General features: G+C 40.8%; 1 protein-coding gene and 1 non-coding gene across 5 annotated transcripts in view; both read right to left on the minus strand.

Moving 5' to 3' along the window:
- Positions 1 to 18,216, minus strand: part of LOC105474366 (disco interacting protein 2 homolog B) — a 263,589-nt gene that overhangs the window by 88,324 nt on the left and 157,049 nt on the right. For all 4 annotated transcript variants that reach the window (XM_011728986.3, XM_011728988.2, XM_011728987.2 and 1 more), the window contains exon 4: positions 10,944 to 11,069. In XM_011728986.3, coding sequence (XP_011727288.1) covers positions 10,944 to 11,069 — 126 coding nt within the window. The remainder of the gene's footprint in view (positions 1 to 10,943; positions 11,070 to 18,216) is intronic.
- LOC112425288 (U6 spliceosomal RNA) lies at positions 14,179 to 14,285 on the minus strand. The gene has a single exon (XR_003016358.1). It is a non-coding gene; the product is annotated as a U6 spliceosomal RNA (small nuclear RNA).

The raw sequence follows: 18,216 nt of genomic DNA on the forward strand, positions 1-18,216 counted from the left end.
TCTGCCAGTCCTCAGTGTTTAATGACTTACAACTATGGGGCAGCTTAGCATAGTAGAAAAAACATGGCTTTGGTATCAGTCTTCCATTCAAAGTCTGGGATGCACCTCTTACTAGCTATGTGACTTGGGGATAAAATTACCCATCTGAGAAGACTGTTTGCTTATTTGCCCATTTGACAAACACACTAAGCACTACATCAGTTGGTAGGAATAAAAAGTTGGGCAAGAAGACATAGTCCCTACTCTTACGGGACTGAGATGAGTTAGAGGAATCAAGGCAGCCACCCAAGGAAGTAAGACCTAACCCAAGGCCTAATGGGTAAGTAGGAATTAGTTATGAAAGGTAGGGAAAGTACAGGGTCAGGTAGAGGGGGCTGCACATGAGAAAGCTTAGAAGGGACAGAAAACTTTTTGAAGATATTAAAGAAACAGAGGCTAGCCAGAGCACAGGATGCAAGACTGATAGTCATGGTGATGAGACCAGACAAGTAAGGCAGCACTGGGCCACCAAGGGCCTTGTAAGACAAGCTAAGGAAACTTGCCTTTTTCCTAACCGTAGCTGGGAGACCATGAACAAAGACACTGTACAGAAAGCATACATAGTAGTGCCAGCCCATAGCACCTGGCCAATAAACATTAATGCCCCTTCTAATCCCCAGGAGAATGGTTAAAAGGAGTGTGTATTTCTTTTTGATTTGGAACAACCTGAAATTCTTCCTAAGAGTAATTTAAATGGCTAATTTCTTCCTATAAACATGAAAGGAAAGATGGCAGAAACTGACTAACAGTTGGTAGAAGAAAATAATACCAAATCACGCCACCTGAGAAATGAGGTGCTTACTATGACTAAGTCACCCTATGGCCACAGAGAAGAAACTAGCTGGGTAAAGTTAAAAGATGATCATGTGGTGAAGCCTACATAAAATGTAGCACTGCTCTGAGATTGTATCTTTTTAAAAATCAAAACAAGTTCCCTTAAATATTACTATTTTAAAAGCAATTTGTCACCCAGGAAATTGTTATGAATTTGTAGAAATCTGGGCAAAATTAAATTAATAGAAATTTATCATTTTCTTACTGATTCTGCTCTGATTAAAAATAAACTCATGACTGGTATCACTTATAAATAAAACATCTCCCCTAAGCTCTTATATATAACGAATACACAATAGAAAACACTTCTGATAACATAGTTTGCCTTTCAGTTTATAATCTGCTGTGATTTTAACAAGGCACCATTGAATACTGGTCACCAGAAGCCTACAATCCATTTATAACCAATTAGTAAACATATAAACAATTAGCATGTTGGCCAGGCGCACTGGCTCACACCTGCAATCCCAAGCAGTTTGGGAGGTTGAGGCGGATGATTCCTTGAGCTCAGGAGTTTGAGACCAGCCTGGGCAATACGACAAAACCCTGTCTCTACAAAAAATACAAAACTTAGCTGAGTATGGTGGCGTGTGCCTGTAGTCTCAGTTACTTGAGAGGATGGCCTGAGCCCAGGAAGCAGAAGTTGTACTGAGCCACAATTGTGCCACTGCACTCCAGTCTGGGCAACAGAGCCAGACCCTGTCTCAATCAATCAATCAGTCAATAAACAAAAACATTTAGCTTGCTGATTTTAAGGGAAGAAAAGTGCTAAATTTGCTAAGTACTTTTTTTTTTTTTTTTTTTTTGAGACAAGGTCTTGCTCTGGTCCCCAGGCTGGAATGCAGTGGTGCAATCCCAGCTCACTGCAGCCCTGCCCTCCCAGGCTCAAGTGATCCTCTTACCCCAGCCTCCTAAGTAACTGGGACTACAGGCAGGCAATACCATGCCCAGCTAATGTTTTGTATTTTTTTGTAGAGAGAACATTACGCCATGTTGCCCAGGCTGTTCTTGAACTCCTGGGCTCAAGGGATTCTCCCAACTCAGCCTCCCAAAGTGCTGGGATTATAGGCATGAACCACCATGCCCAGCCTACTAACTTCTTAGCTGCTGTAGCACTCTTCTTCCTCAGCCATGTGTTCTTTGAACAAAGAACAGGAAATGGCCCTGTTCTTTTAGAAAATATATTATCTAAAAATGTTTATTTAAAAAAAATTTAAACACTATACTGTTTATCCATTCCACTCCTGTGTATTTACTCAAGAGAAATGAAAGCATATATTTATACAAAGACTTGTACATGAATGTTCATAAGGACTTTATTTGTAATAGCTACAAATGAGAAACAACCCAAATGTCCATCAACAAAGGATTATATAAACAAATTATAGTATATCCTACAGCAATAATAAGGAATGATCCACTCTTGTCATCTACACAACAACATGAATGACTCTCAAAATAATTATACAGAGTGAAAGAAGCCAGGCATCCACATCCCCTGCAAAGTAAGTAAGACTGTATGGTTCTACTTGTATAAAGTTCAAGAATATGCAAACTAATGTACAGTGGCAGGAAACAGATCAATGTTTACCTGGGGACGGAAAAAGGTGGGGGAGAGATTATGAGGAAATCTAGGAGGAAGAGGATAATAGGGGAGAGGAATGATGGAATTTTTTTTTTTTTTTTTAAACAGAGTCTTGCTCTGTTGCTCAGGCTGAAGCACAGTGGTGCGATTATGGCTCACTGAAGTCTTGACATCCTGGGCTCAGGCGATCCTCCCACCTCAGCCTCCCAAGTATCTAGGCCTACAGGTGGCGTGTGCCTGTAGGCCCAGCTACTCGGGAGGCTGAGGCGGGAGGATCGCCTGAGCCCAGAAAATCTAGGCTGCGGTAAGCTATGATCGTGTCACTGCACTCCAGTCTGAGCAACAGAGCGAGATCCCATCTCAAAAACAAAAAGATTCATGAGGGTGAAAATATGCCTTGGCGACAGGACAGTAACATCTAAGAGCCAGTCCACCTGAGGGATATTATGTAAATTGGACAAGCTCCTAGAAAGACAGTACCTGCTACTAAGTTCCTACAACTGGGTTCATATATCAAGATTAGGCCCACACTGTAGCTTAGAATGGCAGGTAAGTCAAGACTCACTGAAATGAAGAACTCATTCTAATAACCACTACAATATTTGTCACCTGAACTAGGCCAGGAAATGGGAGGTGACTGCCAAGTAGGAACTTCAAAGAATAAATAAATAAAACCACCACCAGGACAATAATATATGATCTAGAACCCATGGAAAGAAGTGTGCACGTGTGTTTCAGTGGGATGGGGTACTGTCAGGCAGAAGAGTGTCATTTTATCTCGCCTTGGTGGATTAGGGGAGTTTAGGACTTCCAGAAATACCTTCAAGAAAGGCAAAGGAAGTTTCTATGTAGACAAGGGAAAAATTTGAAGCTAAAGAAGGAAAATCTTTAGAGACCCAAGAAGGCAGCCTAGGAATAAAAGCACATAAAGATTGCAGAACACTTCCCAAAATATGACAACAAAAAAAGAATATACAGAAAAGATGATCAAAAAGTTAGTTCTGGAAGCAGGGCCAACCAGAACCTACCCTGAGCTACAAATTCTGAGCAGCTTAATCAAACACTATACCTAACCGGAGCAGGTAACTGATTCAGCAGACAAGGGTTAGGGGGACTTTCAGAACTACCCCAGATATTTCTGGCATTCCATAACAATCTGTCTGTGTGTATAGAGAGCTGGCTAGGGACTGAAAAACTGGTCTGAGAGCTAAGTGGCAAGAGGTCCATGAGTTACCTGACTAGCTGAGATACTTCTGAGAGAAGGGGCACTCACTATTAGTAACTACTCCAGGGCACTCTACCCACAATGAATCTCCAAACACTGTTTCTCTAAGTATCTTCCCATATCTATGAAAAAAAAAAAAAAAAAGAGTTTACAAAACTAATTGTTATTGAAAATATTGAGGTAAAAAGAAATTTGTTTTCATTTACGGCCTATTTGAAAGCTAAATCAAATATGCAGCAATTGTTAGAGCTCCACAATTAACCAGAAAATCTTTACTTGAGGACAGGACAGAATGAGAGGCAATATGCCAAGTGACCTAGGAAATGGGCTTTCAAAGTCAGGCTGCTCTAGACTGTAATCTCAGCTCTGCCACTGATAGGTGTTGAGCAAATCAGAGCTTAGGGTCTTAATCGTGGTGTTTGGTGCTTTCTTTCCACTCTCACTCACGGTAGATTATTTCTACAGTGGTTTTATCTATTAGCTCACATTCAGTGGATCTTTCTCTGTGGAAACCCTAAGCCCCACCCCCCACGGAGTCTGTATCCTTTCAGAGATCATTTGTGCCCAGGGTTGTCATCAGCCTAAAGCCACATTTTAATTTTAGTTCTTACCAGGCAGGTAGTACCATTCAAACTCTGTACCCACTGACCAGAAATTCTCAGGGAAGGGCAGGCCCTGCCCCTGTTATTCCGAGGCCAGGCACCAGGCAAGCCCTTTTTATTTTTTTGAGACAGAGTCTCACTCTGTCGCCCAGGCTGCAGTGCAGTGGCGCGATCTCGGATCACCGCAAGCTCTGCCTCCCGGGTCCACGCCATTCTCCTGACTCAGCCTCCCGAGTAGCTGGGACTACAGGCGCCTGCCACCATGCCTGGCTAATTTTTTGTATTATTTAGTAGAGACGGGGTTTCAGCGTGTTAGTCAGGATGGTCTTGATCTCCTGACCTCGGGATCCACCCGCCTCAGCCTCCCCAAGTGCTGGGATTACAGGTGTGAGCCACTGCGCCTGGCCTCAGGCAAGCTTTTTTGACAGGTTCCTTTTTTCTAATTCACCCAACAGCTAAAGATGCAAGTCCCCCCAGGGATCTTAATTCCAGCTTGCAACCTTAGACAGCCCAAGATTTTATTATTATAGTTAAAATTAAGGTCCCTGGTTTACTGATTCTCCTCCCCACAGCCCAGCAGAAGTAAGCACCACCTCATCATTCTGATTTTCAGTGTTCATCATTCTCCCTTGCTCTTGTATACATTTAAAAAAAAGATGGTTACCTTTTACACAGCATTTGTAAAAGAACATTATCTTTCCCCTATCTTTCTAGGAATTTTCAGGTTATCTAATTGACTATGTGTCTAAAAACAGAAGTCTGGGCAAGTTATTGAGTCTCTCTAAACCTGTTTTCTCATCTACAAAATGGGGTAGAAGACTATTAACTAAAAATGAAAAAAATATATGTTAAGCACCTAGCCCTTTGGTAGACTGAGGGCATGCAATAAATGGTAACCATAACATTACTCTTATCAGCAAACCTTAAATTTTACAGTCAGGCATTGAAACAAATTCAGCCGGATACAGTGGGTTTTTACTGTACTTTGGCTTAAAGAACATTGGATATTCACTAGTCTCCCAAGCAATTGTGGACCACTGGTCATACCCCACACCAATCATAAAATACACTATTAAAATGATCCGACTGTATTAATTAGAGCACATTTATTATGGAGGTCTGATTTGCCAACTTTGTTTACTCTGTGGTTTAGGTTAAAATTAGAATATTTAGGGAAGACTCCCCAACCTGGTAAATCAGCAGGTATTCTAAGTTCAAATTAACTGACTGACATATATTTAGGACTATAAGCATTCAGAAGGCAACAGTTATTTAATTTGGTTATAAAAATACTCATTCCAGTACCATGCATATACATGAGTGTCTTTTAGGGAAAGAGGATTTTTTTTTTTTTTTTTTTTTTTTTTTTTTTTTTTTTTTTTTAGTTGAGGTCTCACTCTGTCACCCAGGCTGGAGTACAGTGCTGTGATTATGGTTCACTGTAGCCTTGACTCAAGTGATTCTCCCACCTCAGCCTCCTGAGTGGCTAGAACCACAGGCACACACTATCATGCCCTGCTAACTTTTTAAAATTTTATTTTATTTAGTACTATGAAGGAATTAAAAAAAATCATTTGTAGAGATGAGATCTCTTGCTATGTTGCCCAGGCTGGTCTCAAACTCCTGGGCTGAAAGGATCCTTGGGCCTCAGCCTCCCAAAGTGTTGGGATTATAGGCTATAAAGTAAAAAGAATTTTCTAAATAAACGTGACACTTTAGTGGAAAAATGAACACAACCAAGAAGATTTTGAGTCTGACACTTAATTGCTATCTGACCTGGGGCAAATTACTTAGCGACTATGAACCTGCTTATTTCCTTATCGCTAAATCTGCCCTTCCTACTTTACAGAGAATTTATGAGAAACAAATGACACAGGGCAGTCATTAGTATGTGAAAGTCCTTTGCATACCATAATGTACTATAATTCCATGAAGCATTATTAAAGTAGGTTAAAAGGATAATATTCCAGTATGTTCCTGGGTATCATTTTCACATACAGAAATACAGAGCAGGGTGTGGTGGCTCATGCCTATAATCCAACACTTTGGGAGGCTGATGTGGGAGATCTTTTGAGCCCAGGAGTTTGAGGCCAGCCTGAGCAACATAGTGAGACCCCATCTCCATCTCTACAAAAAATAAAAATATTAGCCAGATGTGGCAATATGCACCTGCAGTTCCAGCTACTAGAAAGGCTAAGGTGGGAGGACTGCTTGAGCCTGGGAGGTTGAGACTGCAGTGAATTGTGACTGAGCCACTATACTGCAGCCTGGGTGACAGAGACTGTGTCAAAAAAAAAAAAAAAAGGAAAGGAAAATCTCCTTGTCTTCTGGCCCTATGAGTTACTCTAGCTACTCTCAAGCGGAGCCCTGTGTGAGACACACTTCTAAATTTAAGCCAGTTGAAATAGCTTACTGTGCTTTAGGGTCATTATGTGGTCTATTTGGTCATCTGTGCACTCTCAGAATGCAGCAAAGGGTAAGTCCACAAGGGTGCAGAAAAAGCTTAGAGGGAAAAAATATATGCTGTAGTTTTTGCATTGTGCTTTTCCGTATGAATGAGTAATAGCATTACACAAAGAACCCCTACAAAGAAAGAGCTGAGGTAATTGCCTCATGACATTAGTAAATGATTTCAGCACATAAAGGGAACTGGATGGCAGTAATTCAAGCAGTCTAAAAGACTCTGAAAAAGGCCACAAGCCTTTTTCAGAAAAGAACCATAGATTGTTACCAATTTAGAGAAATCAAATGTTCTAATGCACAAGATAGAAATTAATCAATAAGCAAATTTTAGGGTGACTGACATCTTATCATTTGAGAGTGATTTGTGAACAAAAGACAAATTATTTCCTATGCCAACTATTTACCATATTTTCCAGACTATATACTATAAATAAAGCCAAAATTTCTAACATATTTTTCTCCTTAATCCTTTTTATTAAATCCTTCAAAAAGAGCAGCTCTAAATTTTCATCAATTCAGTAATTCAAACAGTTATGTGTTGAGTGCCTCCCAAAGAAGCTAACTGGCTGGTGCACTCTAGAAGTTATCCCAGAAACCAGGTGCATACAGGACAGCAAGTGCAGAGTGAGAGCCTTGACCCAAGATGTGCTTTATGATGTATGCTGTAACATCTCAGGCAGTGTACAAAGAAAGATGCAACTAAATCCTGTAAAATGTTAGGCTAATTTTTCCCTGCAAGAGTGGCACAACTTTTTGTTTGTTTGTTAGTTTGTTTTAAGAAATGGGGTCTCACTCTATCTCCCAGATTGGAGTATGGTGGATTGATCTCAGCTCACTGCAGCCTCGACCTCTGGGGATCAAGCGACCCTCCCACCTCAGCCTCTCAAGTAGCTGGAACCACAGACATGCACTACCACAGCTGGCTAACTTTTTAATTTTTTGTAGAGATGGGGTCTCACTATATTGCACAGGCTGGTCTCGTCCTAGGCTCAAGCAATCCTCCCACCTCAGCCTCCCAAAGTGTGGAGATTACAGGTATGAGCCAACACACCTGGCCACAACTGTTTTATTTATTTATTTATTTATTTATTTATTTATTTATTTATGAGACGGACTCTGGCTCTGTCGCCCAGGCTAGAGTGCAGTGGCATGGTCTCGGCTCACTGCAAGCTCTGTCTCCTGGGTTCACGCCATTCTCCTGCCATAGCCTCCCGAGTAGCTAGGACTACAGATGCCGCCACCACGCCCAGCTAATTTTTTGTATTTTTAGTAGAGACATCTTTTCACGGTGTTAGCCAGGATGGTCTCGATCTCCTGACCTCGTGATCCACCTGCCTTGGCCTCCCAAAGTGCTGGGACTACAGGCATGAGCCACCGTGCCCGGCACCACACTGTTTTTAGGTCACTTTTGTTTGAGATGGAGTCTCGCTCTGTCACCTAGGCTGGAGTGCAATGGCGTGATCTCGGCTCACTGCGACCTCTGCCTCCCGGGTTCAAATGATTCCCCTGCCTCAGCCTCCTGAGTAGCTGGGACTACAGGAACACACCACCACACCCAGCTAATTTTTGTATTTTTAGCAGAGACGGGGTTTCACCATGTTGGTCAGGCTGATCTCGAACTCCTGACCTCCTGATCTGCCCGCCTCAGCCTCCTACAGTGCTGGGATTATAGGCAAGAGCCACCACACCTGGCTTTAGGTCACTTTGGGAGCTGGCCAGAAGCTGATTTTTTTTTTTTAAAGCCTTTAATGGCAATGATTAATGTAAATTTTCTTCCTCCTCCCTTCCCTTGAACACAGCCTCGGCATTCTTCTAAGCTTCAGTGTTTCCGTGGCTATCAGAGTACATATGTGAGATAAAACCTATTCCACATCGCTGGGTTAGGCTGTAACAAGTTCTGGGAGATACTGATGTAGGATTAAACTACAATAGGCATTGGAAACAGCCAATTGGTAGCTCCTAAGATCTTGGAGAGAATGGAGTCGATCCCTAATTGTGGGAACAGCAAATTCTACTCCCTAAAATGAAAGGGGCTAATGGAAAACTTATGATAAGAGTTCTTCCCACATTTCCTCACTAGAGCAAAGTATTTGTCTTAGGCATGTGTGTAATTGTTGCATGACAGCATCAAGATACCCTATGTGGGGGCTGTGTGAGAAATCACTATGCAGGGTGCACTCAATGTTTCCCCGTGTTGTGAGAGAATTCCTCTTCTATTTGACAACACAGATGTCCCTCACAGCACATGAAGGCTTCTCAGATACTATCCAGACATCCCCAGAACAGGAGATAAATGGGTACAGAACCTTTTTATTACTCTGTTCTGCTGAATACAAGTCTTAGGAGAAAGGACTGTATCTTTGGAATCATGAAATTATTATGTATAAAACACATAGTATGATCGAGAACATTAGGCCACAACTTCAAGGCTGCAGATAGAGGAGAACATTAGTATCTAGAAACACAGAGGCCTATAGCGAATTTGAAAGGACTACAGTCTCATTCAGCAATGAACAGCTGCGGTTTGTTTTTAGAGCTGGTGAATTCCCCTCAGGCAGTGACTTTTGTAAAAGGGGACAAAAAAGGTTTCCACTCCTGAACACTCTCAAGGTCCTTTGCTGCACTCTCACATTTCACCCAAAGCCATAAGGGCAGCCTATTTACTCTGAACCTGCATATCTTTGATACAGCTTTGGAGGGGATTATTTCCAAGAACTACATGTCATGCTGCTCCCTACCCTTTGCCATTTATTACAACTGAACCCTCAGCCACACTGCAGTGTAATCTGCCAAAAAGGAATAGCTACTAAACTGAGAGCCCTTTTTGTCCACGATGACCCAACTTGTGCTGTACTAATGTGGAAGGGAAACCATCCAAGATTTTCAACGAGTAGGTTTGAGGTATGCACCGTTATAGACACAAACTGTCTTACGGTGATAGCCGGCTAGAGGTATCCTGTGCTACATTTTGAGAAACACTTGAAGCCACAGAGCTATTTCTCTTTCAAACATATTGACACCACAGATGTGAAGAAAAAAAGCACACACAGTTAATGAGCCCACAGCATACCCAAATGCTCTGAGAAGTTAGCCAAAACCGAGAAGAAAACTATTAATACTAATCTGGATCAGGGAATAGGATCAGTATGAACAGCTCAACAACTTGACAGCTGTAAATCAAAGTCAACCACAAGGCAACCTAGGAATCTCCCCAAAGACGTAGTACGTAGTTTAGGCCAAAAAAGTATGGGGAAATTTGTTCTCAAAGATTTCATTACCAGTAACATGAAAGTAGAAAGAGAGACACTATATTGAGGCTGTGAAATAGATTTACTATGTTTAGTCTCAAAGGCCTGTATCAAGATCTTGTCTGGGATTTGATTTAAAAAAAAATTTTTTTTTTGAGCTTCCACTAGAGAAGTATAAAAAAAAATTTTTTTAAAGGTTTTAAAAAACTCTGGGAAAGATTATGGACAGACAAGACAACTTAGGTTGTTTCCAGTTATTCCTCAAATATGAAGTTATAACTCTTAAATTTACCTTAGGGTGCATAAGGATTCAAGTCTGGTGAACAGGGATGGGATGAAGATACCTAGTTCCCACTGATCTCATGACCCCGTTATAAAAAGTAGATTCTTAAAAAATATATAAATGTGTACAAAATACATTAACACATACACATAAACACACTTATATACATTTTGCAGGTCCATTACAACTTTGCATGATTGCTCTTCCATAATCGTTAATGACATAAAAACTTTTGTCCCAAGTCCAACTATTCTCATGCCTGCTGCAGAGATGAAGCATTTGGTTCAGGAGTATGAATGAATTAAATATATGACTACAGGTAATATTTTTGGTGACAATGAAAGTGGCTATTTAACACAGCAGGATTTTGGCCTAAGATTTGGCCTGTATTTATGACTACATAAGTTTGGAGATTACAGCCAAAAAAAAGACTGGAAATTCAGAAGGAAAGTTTTTTGTTTTGTTTTGAATAGTTTTACTCTTAAGGCATCTTTTTGTGTGTTATGAGATGACAAGCAAAATCTGCCACCTCAGAGTGTTCTCTTATATTCCTGTAATGGTGGGGAGAAGATTCTGGTTCTTACCTCAGAAAAGAAAAAGCAGAACTTATTTCAGGAACATCAAGGTAGTACCTGTCAGAGAGAAAAAGTTCTGATAAACCTACCAGGAGGCGTGCAGGCATCTGCAGGAGACTGAACAAATGTGGATCGCCTTTTGGTTGGCATGGGCAAAGCCATCTTCTGTTCTTTATGCTTTGCCAGTGCAGCCTGAACTGCTTCTGTGTGGATATCTGAAAAATAAAACATTTGCATTTATCAGCTTCTGGCTCTTAAATGTGTTTACCACTGTGAGCTGAACTATCACTGTCTCAATTGTTTTAAAAAAAAAAAAGGTAAAGGGAATGTTCAGGTGATTTTTATTTATAATTTGATTAAGACCAATTAGAAATAAAAATCAAAAACAAAAATAAAAGAAGCCAAGGATAATTTTATGGAGGAGGAAAATGAAGTCCAGGATGATGTGTGACTGCTTAACATACCAGACAAAGAGTTGACAGAGATGTGGGGAGGTGGGTGGGGACAGAATACTGAGTCTAACATGCATCTGTGCCAGGCAGGAAATCCTGCCTCAAATGGAATGAGTGCTGTGCAGGTGCCTGGAGAACACTCATTATTTTTCAAGAAAAGAAGCTTAGGATTTTCTTAACTGTCTGAAAGAAAACTTTGTTGAGACCCCTCAGTTCTATGCCACAGGAAGAGAAGGATTGATTTTGATCTAGAAAAACATAAGGGCAGATGTTACTTGTTTGCCACTTTGGGCACAAAAAATTTCAGCTCTCTACTTGAATGTTTAATAGGAATCTCAAAATTAACACATCCAAAGAAAACTCTCCATTTTCTACCCCCACCCCAAAGCTCACTCTGTAGTTCCACAAAATTAAATCATACTGTATACAGTATTGTATTCTGCTTTAAAAAACAAACAAACAAACAAAACCTCTTACAAAATCTTACTGAGGTAGATAACAGCTGAGGTAGCTTCCTAAGTCACAAAAAAGTTTCCTTTTGTCTAGGAATGGGCCTAATCCACACACAAACTATCCTTCCATACTTCTCTGTAAAGTAAATATACCCCTTATAAGAGCTAGACAATGAGGTCTTTTTGTTTGTTTGTTTTTGAATTTAAACTCTGAATCAGGAAACTGCAGGTCCTAAAATGGAATCACTTTAATGACAATGCGACAATGCCCTAGAAAGAAGGAAGGTTTTAAACTTCAAGGCTGAGATTTCCAGAGTTATCTATCCTTTCTAGGGGTTTCTCAAATGTTGATTTGTTTCTATGACCTACCTCAGCTATTTAAGGTAGCCTATGTAAGTTGGCCTATTTCTTTTCTTTTGAGACGGAGTGTCGCTCTGTTGCCCAGGCTGGAGGGCAGTGGCGCAACCTCAGCTCACTGCAACCTCTGCCTCCTGGGTTCAAGCATTCTCCTGCCTCAGCCACCCAAGTAGCTGGGACTACAGGTATGCGCCACCATGCCTGGCTAATTTTTGTATTTTTAGGAGAGACAGGGTTTCACCATGTTGGTCAGGCTGATCTCGAACTCCTGACCTTGTGATCCACCCGCATCGGCCTCCTAAAGTGCTGGGATTATAGGTGTGAGCCACTGCACCTCGCCAGGCTCTGTTTCTTGCAACCAAAAAACCTCCACTAATACAACTAGAAACATCTCACTGTGTAAATACAGACCAATGACAAAAGTTTTAGTATTCCACTGCATGAATGTGCCATGATTTACTTATACAACTCCTTATTATCAGATACTGGGTTATTTCCAATTTTTGTAACTATTCATAGAAAGAATAATTCAGTATTTTCACCTAAGAACATGTCTATTTTCTTGGACTTAATTCCAATAACTGCTGAGATCAAAGTACATATACTTCTTTTTCCAGAAATGTTTCAAACTTATTTCCTAAAAATAAGGAACTTTCTCTTATAAAACCCCAGGACATTATTCAAAATCCAGAAAAACTGGCCTGGTGCAATGGCTCACACCTGTAATCCCAGCACTTTGGGAGGCCTAAGTGGGCAGATAACTTGAAGTCAGGAATTTGAGACCAGCCTGGCCAACATGGTAAAACCCTGTCTCTACTAAAAATACAGAAATTAGCCAGGCATGGTGGCATGCACCTGTAATCCCAGCTACTCAGGAGGCTGAGACAGAAGAATCACTTGAACCCAGGAGGTGGAGCTTGCAGTGAGCCGAGATCACACCACTGCACTCCAGTCTGGATGACAGAGCAAGACTCCGTCTCAAAAAAACAAAACAAGAAACCCCAGAAATTCTTGGTTTTTGTTGTTGTTGTTGTTGTTTTGTTTTGTTTTCTTGAGATAAGGTATTGCTACGTATATTGCCCAGGGTTGGTCTTGAACTGGGCTCCAACGATCCACCTGCCTCAGCCTCCTAAAGTGCTGGAATTACAGGTTTGAGTCAATGAGCTCAGCCAAAATACAGAAATTCAACACTGATACAAACTATTATCTAACCCACAAACCATATTCCAAAATAGTCTATTGTCCCAATAATGTCCTCTACAGGTTTTCCTCCCACCTTTTTTCCTGATATGGGATCTACTGGAGGAAATCCTACTTAGTTGTCCTATCTCTTGATTCTCTTATAATCCAGGACTGTTTCTCAGCCTTACTTTTTCTTTTATTATCTTGATATTTTTTGTACAGACTAGTTATTTTGTAAAATGTTCTTTAATTTTGGCTTGATATTTCCTTATAATTAGTTTCAGGTTATACATTTTGGCAGAAATACCATAGAAATAATTTGTTGTCTTCTTCTTCTTTTTTTTGGTAAAGATGGGGTCTCACTACATTGCCCAGGCTGGTCTCCAACTACCAGTCTCAAGGAATCCTCCTGCTTCAGCCCCCAAAATGCTGCACTGGGATTATAGGCATGAGTCACCATGCCCAGCCAGAAATAATGTCTTTCTCAAAACATGATGTCAGGAGGTGTCTCGCTCCATTATGGTAATATAACTTGAATTGCAAAGTTGGTTAGTGTGGTGAATATGGTATCTGCCAAATAAACTCACTGTAAACTTACCATTCTTCCCTTTGCAATTAATAAGTAATTCATGGGAGGATACTTTTGAGACTATGTAAATGTTACATACTTTGTCAACCTTTCAACTCACTAGTTTTAGCACCCATTGATAATTCTTGCTGGAATCAATTTTTTTTTTTTAATAGAGATGGGGTCTCCCTATGTTGCCCAGGCTGGTCTCAAACTCCTGGGCTCAAGGGATTCTCCTGCCTTGGCATCCAAAAGTGAATAGGATTACAGGTGTGAGCCACTGTGCCCACCATTTTTTGAAAAATATTTTTTATTTTTAATGGAACATTTCATGAGTCTGTGTGTCATCCTTGCTCAGGGGTCATGTTAATCTTCCTTGTATCATTCCAATTTTAGTATATGTGCTGCTGAAGTGTGCACGGAATCAACTACTATATTACAATACGATAATTTTATAGCTCCACCATTTCTTCTATATTTATTAGTTGGTATGTATTATAAGAAAAAGCTTTCCAGGCCAGCACGGTGACTCATGCCTGTAATCCCAGCACTTTGGGAGGCTGAGGAGGGTAGATCACCTGAGGACAGGAGTTCGAAACCAGCCTGGCCAACATGGCAAAACCCCGTCTCCACTGAAAATACAAAAATTAGCTGAGCATGGTGGCACATGCCTGTAGTCCCAGCTACTTGGGAGGCTGAGGCACAAGAACTGCTTTAACCTGGGAAGCAGAGGTTACAGTGAGCCAAGATTGTACCACTGCACTCCAGCCTGGGTGAAAGAGTGAGACTCCACCTCAAAAAAAAAAAAAAAGAAAAAAAGCTTTCCTTTCTCCCCTAGTTATTTATATCAAAATGAGCCCACTGATTTTCATTTTATTCCATGACTATTCTGTTACTATCATTATTTTGATGCTCATATTTTTGCAGATTTGGCCAACAGGAGTCCCTTCATGCTGGTTCTTATGTCCTTTAGACACAGTTCCATCATTTTGAGCAGCTGTTTTATGACATAAGATATTTTATGCTCCTGAGGTACTTTCCCGCTCCAGACCTAGAATTATACCTTTCTTCAAGGAAACGTGGCTCCTTTTAGTGAAGAATGAATGGTATTTAAAAACCAAGATCTTAGGCCGGGCGCGGTGGTTCAAGCCTGTAATCCCAGCACTTTGGGAGGCCGAGACGGGCGGATCACGAGGTCAGGAGTTCGAGACCATCCTGGCTAACACGGTGAAACCCCGTCTCTACTAAAAAATACAAAAAACTAGCCAGGCGAGGTGGCGGGCGCCTGTAGTCCCGGCTACTCGGGAGGCTGAGGCAGGAGAATGGCGTAAAAACCCGGGAGGCAGAGCTTGCAGTGAGCTGAGATCCGGCCACTGCACTCCAGCCTGGGCGACACAGCGAGACTCCGTCTCCAAAAAAAAAAAAAAAAAAAAAAAAAAACCAAGATCTTAGAAGCAGGGGTACTCAGTGCTATTGGGGAATCTTTTCTCTTTTTTTTTTTTTTTTTTTGAGACAGAGTCTCGCTCTGTTGCCCAGGCTGGAGTGCAGTGGCCGGATCTCGGCTCACTGCAAGTTCCGCCTCCCGGGTTTATGCCATCCTCCTGCCTCAGCCTCCCGAGTAGCTGGGACTACAGGCGCCTGCCACCTCGCCCGGCTAGATTTTTGTATTTTTTTAGTAGAGACGGGGTTTCACCGTGTTAGCCAGGATGGTCTCGATCTCCTGACCTCGTGATCCGCCTGTCTCGGCCTCCCAAAGTGCTGGGATTACAGGCTTGAGCCACCGCACCCGGCCTGGGAAATCTTTTCTAAGCCCTTTTGGTGGATCAAGAAATTCATACACATAAAACTACATCTGTTACTAACTATATTTAAAATGATGAGTTCATATTAATACCTCCATTTCCAATTCAACATCATTCTAATTTTCCCTCTTTTCACTTATAATTCCCTTCTCTAATAGGATGAAACCTGGGTCACAATATTATCAATATATTTTACTCATTTCTCAATCCTACCATACACAGGAAGTACATTTTAAAAACTGTTTGTTTTTTATTTTTGAGATAGGGTCTCACTCTGTCACCCAGGCTGGAGTGCAGCAGCATGATCTCAACTCACTGCAACCTCCACATCCCGGGCTCAAGCAATCCTCTCACCTCAAACTCGTGTGAGTAGCTGGGACCACAGATGCACACCCAGCTAATTTTTTGTATTTTTGGTAGAGATGGAGACTTACTGTGTTGCCCAGGTTGCTCTCAAGTTCCTAGGCTCAAGCAATCCACCCGCCTGAGTCTCCCAAAGTGCTGGCATTACAGGCGTGAGCCATTGCACCCAGCCAAAAATTACTATCTTATGTCAATATGAAAAATAAATCTTCTAACTAGTGTTCAGTATTTATTTGTAGTCCTTTTGGTCTTTAGACTGAGGACATATAGTTAAAGTATCATGGTCAAAAACTGTTTGAGTTAGTTCTCATCCTTTCCCGCTTTGATGTGGTTACACAGTTCACATAGTTAGGGTCATCATTTTTTTGTTTATATTCTGTAAGTCTTTCCCAATCTTGCTGATTAAAATTTAACATGTTCCAAAAGTCAAAACTATACCAAAAAGTTAGCTTACAGAAGTATTACTACCCGAACAATCACTTCTGCCCCAATCCCACCTACCTTTGCTATAGGTAGTAGATACATACATATTTACTATTTTTTACAAAAATAAGCAGACATGTATATCTTTTCATTTCCCTGTCTTTCATACACAAAAGTAAGCATATTGTATTTTTTTGCACTTTGCTTTTCCACTTAACAATATACCCTGGAAATCATTCTCTATCAGCTATCAGCTTTCTTCATTCTTTTTTACAGCTGTATAGCACTCTACTGTACACAGTTTATTTAACTATTATCCTATGTCTGGGCATGTAGATGTTTCTAATATTTTGCACCTAAAATAATGCAACAAATAGCCTTCTGCAAATATATTTTTACACTAATCAGAGCTTACCTTCAGAGTAAATTCTGACAAGAGAGAATTCTAAATAAAAAAGCAAATATGTGTTAAATTTTGTCACATCTTGAAAAATTCCTCTCCCAAAACAGTTTTTACCACACTGCATTACTACTAGCAATGTACAGGTGTACCTACTTCCTCACCGCCTAACCTTCAGAGTGTGTTGTCTAGCTTTTTGATTGCTGCCAACTTGATAGCTAAGAATTCATATCCTAGTATAGTTTTAATTTGTGCTTCCTTGATCATTAATGAGATTAAACATTTTTATAGAGGACTTAAGGGCCATTTTATGTTGTCTGTTTTTAAGTGAAGTAAATGTTCATGTCATTTGGCCATTTTTTCTATCAGCCTTCTCTGTTTGTTTTTCCTTATATTATATTTTCGGGCCAGGTGTGATGACTCATACCTGTAATCCAAGCATTTGGGGAGGCCAAAATGGGAGGAATGCATGAGCCCAAGAGTACGAGACCAGCCTGGGCGACATAATAAAACACTACCTCTACAAAAAATAAAAAATTAGCCATGTGATAGCATGTGCCTATAGGCCCAGCTATTCAGGAGGCTGAGGCAAGAGGACCACTTGAGCACAGGAGGTCAAGGCTGCCTGAGCCATGACTGCAGTACCTGCACTCCAGCCTGGGCAACAGAGTGACACGAAAGAAAAGAAAGAAAAGAAAGGAAAGAAAGGAAAGAAAGGAAAGAAAGGAAAGAAAGGAAGAAAGAAATGAAGAAAGAAAGGAAGAAAGAAAGGAAGAAAGAAAGGAAGAAAGAAAGAAAGAAAGAAAGAAAGAAAGAAAGAAAGAAAGAAAGAAAGAAAGAAAGAAAGAAAGAAAGAAAGAAAAATATTTTCTTCCAGTATGGCATCTGTTTTTTTGACATTGTTTATGGCTTTTTTCAAACTATGCAGAAGATGGGTTTTTAAAAATTATTATAGAATTAAGTTCTCAAATCAACAACCAAACTACACCATAAGGAACTAAAAAAAGAACAAACTAAATCCAAAATTAGCAGAAGGTGCTGGGCGTGGTGGCTCATACCTGTAATCTCAGCACTTTGGGAGGCCAAGGCAGGTGGATCATCTGAGGCCAGGAGTTCCAGACCAGCCTGGTCAACAACAGAGTAAAACCCCGCTCCACTAAAAATACAAAAATTAGCCAGGTGTGGTGGTGCACACCTGTAATCCCAGCTACTCAGGAGACTAAGGCAGGAGAACTGCTTGAACCCAGGAGGTGGGAGTTGTAGTGAGCTGATATCGTGCCACTGCACTCCAGCCTGGGCAACAGAGTAAGGCTCCGTCTTAAAAAAAAAAAAAAGAAAAGAAAAGAAATAATAAAGATTAGAG

The sequence above is a fragment of the Macaca nemestrina genome, chromosome 10, assembly GCF_043159975.1.
Source record: "Macaca nemestrina isolate mMacNem1 chromosome 10, mMacNem.hap1, whole genome shotgun sequence".
Taxonomy (NCBI): Eukaryota; Metazoa; Chordata; class Mammalia; order Primates; family Cercopithecidae; genus Macaca; species Macaca nemestrina.